Raw genomic sequence first — 1,731 nt, 5'->3', positions numbered from 1 at the left:
AAAAAGACGTTCCACCCGTGAAGCTCTTTTAGAATGGAAAATGCTCTTTTAGTGTGCTGAAGTGCACAGGGGAGAGTGCAACCCACTCGACACGGGAAAACCACCGCCGCTGAAGCACCGTCCACCAGCACGAGAGCCCACAAAGAGCGTGCTTGACTTGTAGTCTTTATTCGCTACTCGTAGAAGGTCAGGAGCAGAATGATAGAACCGCTTGGCTCCGAAGCGAAAAGCTGAATATGCGCTGCATCTGCTGCTTACTTATACTCACGCTGTGATCAGCAGCAGCTGGATGCAATAATCGCATGCCAATGTGCATTGGCTCGTTTAGTTTACACTCGAAGTGGATTGGTCTCTCTAAGCGAGATCCCAACTTCGTCTGTCATCCAACGTGACGTCGAGAGTGACCGACTGAAAGGGAACTGAACACCTCAAAGTTACAAAAAAAAAAATAAATCTTTCAAAAAGTCTCTTCAGTATAATGGATAAATAAAATAATGTTAAGTAAAATTAAAAAGTCGAAGCCTTCTTGCACTGGATGTGCTGGTTTCTGCCTCATTGCCGGCTGCAGTCATGTCCGCATCTCATAAAACACCTGTGATTCACAAATACTTGCTAAGGAACTCGCATTCACATAGAGTAGCCTTGCTGACAAGTTTGGGTGAGTAAGGGCAAAACGCACAAGATGCAGTACTTTCAGTGACCTGTAATAGGCAGTATCACGTCTTTTGCAGCAGAAATAAACTGCTGCAGAAAAAGCTAGGTCCATGCAAAATGTAATGTGTAACTGCAACACTAATTTCAAATGTAGTGAAGTAAAGAGTACAGACACTCATGCAATAATGTAGTGAAGTAGAGAGTAAAAGTTGCTAATATCTTTGATACTCAGTACAACTACAAAGTACCCGAAAAGATACTCAAGTACAGTAACTAATTACATTTACTCCAATACTTTAAACCTCTGGAAAAAATGGATATAAAATGGAAACTTTTGCTTTGGTCTCCTAAATTCGCAGATGTTTCTTCTGAGAAAAAAAAAAGATTGTTAAAATATTTAAATTTTTAAAATCGTTTTATTTATTTGATCAAATAAATAACATAATACTAATATAATTAAGTTATTTTTATTGGACATACTTGCTTCTTTTGAAAATCCATAGGCCTTACCATAATTGTGTTTTAAAAATATAACTTGAATTGAAGGACAGAATTATGGCCAATGGTGTCAAAGTCTCATGCTGTATTTTATTTCATATTGCAGATGAAACTACCAGTGCTGTTGTTGGGTCGGTCAGCTGATCTGAGACCAGGCGAGTTTGTGGTTGCTATCGGCAGTCCGTTCTCCCTTCAGAACACAGTGACTACAGGCATCGTCAGCACCACCCAGAGAGGCGGCAAAGAGCTGGGCCTGCGTAACTCTGACATGGACTACATCCAGACAGATGCCATCATCAATGTGAGCCCAAACACAGTTACTCATACACTGCATACACACAGTCGTTGTTGCTGATTCTCAGTTTTGTTTGTTTTTATTAATTAAAATTAAATTTTTTAAATTATATATATATATATATATATAAATAAACTAAATATATATAAATAAACTAAAACTGCCCGGTCCTGCAGATTTGCTTTTTAGGAAGATAGGAAGATCAGGCCCTTTCTTTCAGAACATGCAACACAACTCCTTGTTCAAGCTCTTGTTCTATCCAGGCTGGACTATTGCAATGCTCT

The 1,731-nt window shown here is 39.0% G+C and overlaps 1 protein-coding gene across 1 annotated transcript in view; it reads left to right on the top strand.

The window, feature by feature from the left end:
• The window catches only part of LOC107571737 (serine protease HTRA1B-like), a 31,545-nt gene that overhangs the window by 27,457 nt on the left and 2,357 nt on the right, over nucleotides 1-1,731 (top strand). Inside the window, exon 4 of the mRNA XM_016258097.1 lies at nucleotides 1,259-1,453. Within this exon, the coding sequence (XP_016113583.1) occupies nucleotides 1,259-1,453 (195 nt within the window). The remainder of the gene's footprint in view (nucleotides 1-1,258; nucleotides 1,454-1,731) is intronic.

Source organism: Sinocyclocheilus grahami, unplaced genomic scaffold (genome assembly GCF_001515645.1).
Source record: "Sinocyclocheilus grahami isolate Dianchi unplaced genomic scaffold, SAMN03320097.WGS_v1.1 scaffold1642.1, whole genome shotgun sequence".
NCBI lineage: Eukaryota > Metazoa > Chordata > Actinopteri > Cypriniformes > Cyprinidae > Sinocyclocheilus > Sinocyclocheilus grahami.
The sequence above is the reverse complement of the archived record's forward strand: the minus strand, read 5'-3'. Positions and strand labels throughout refer to the sequence as shown.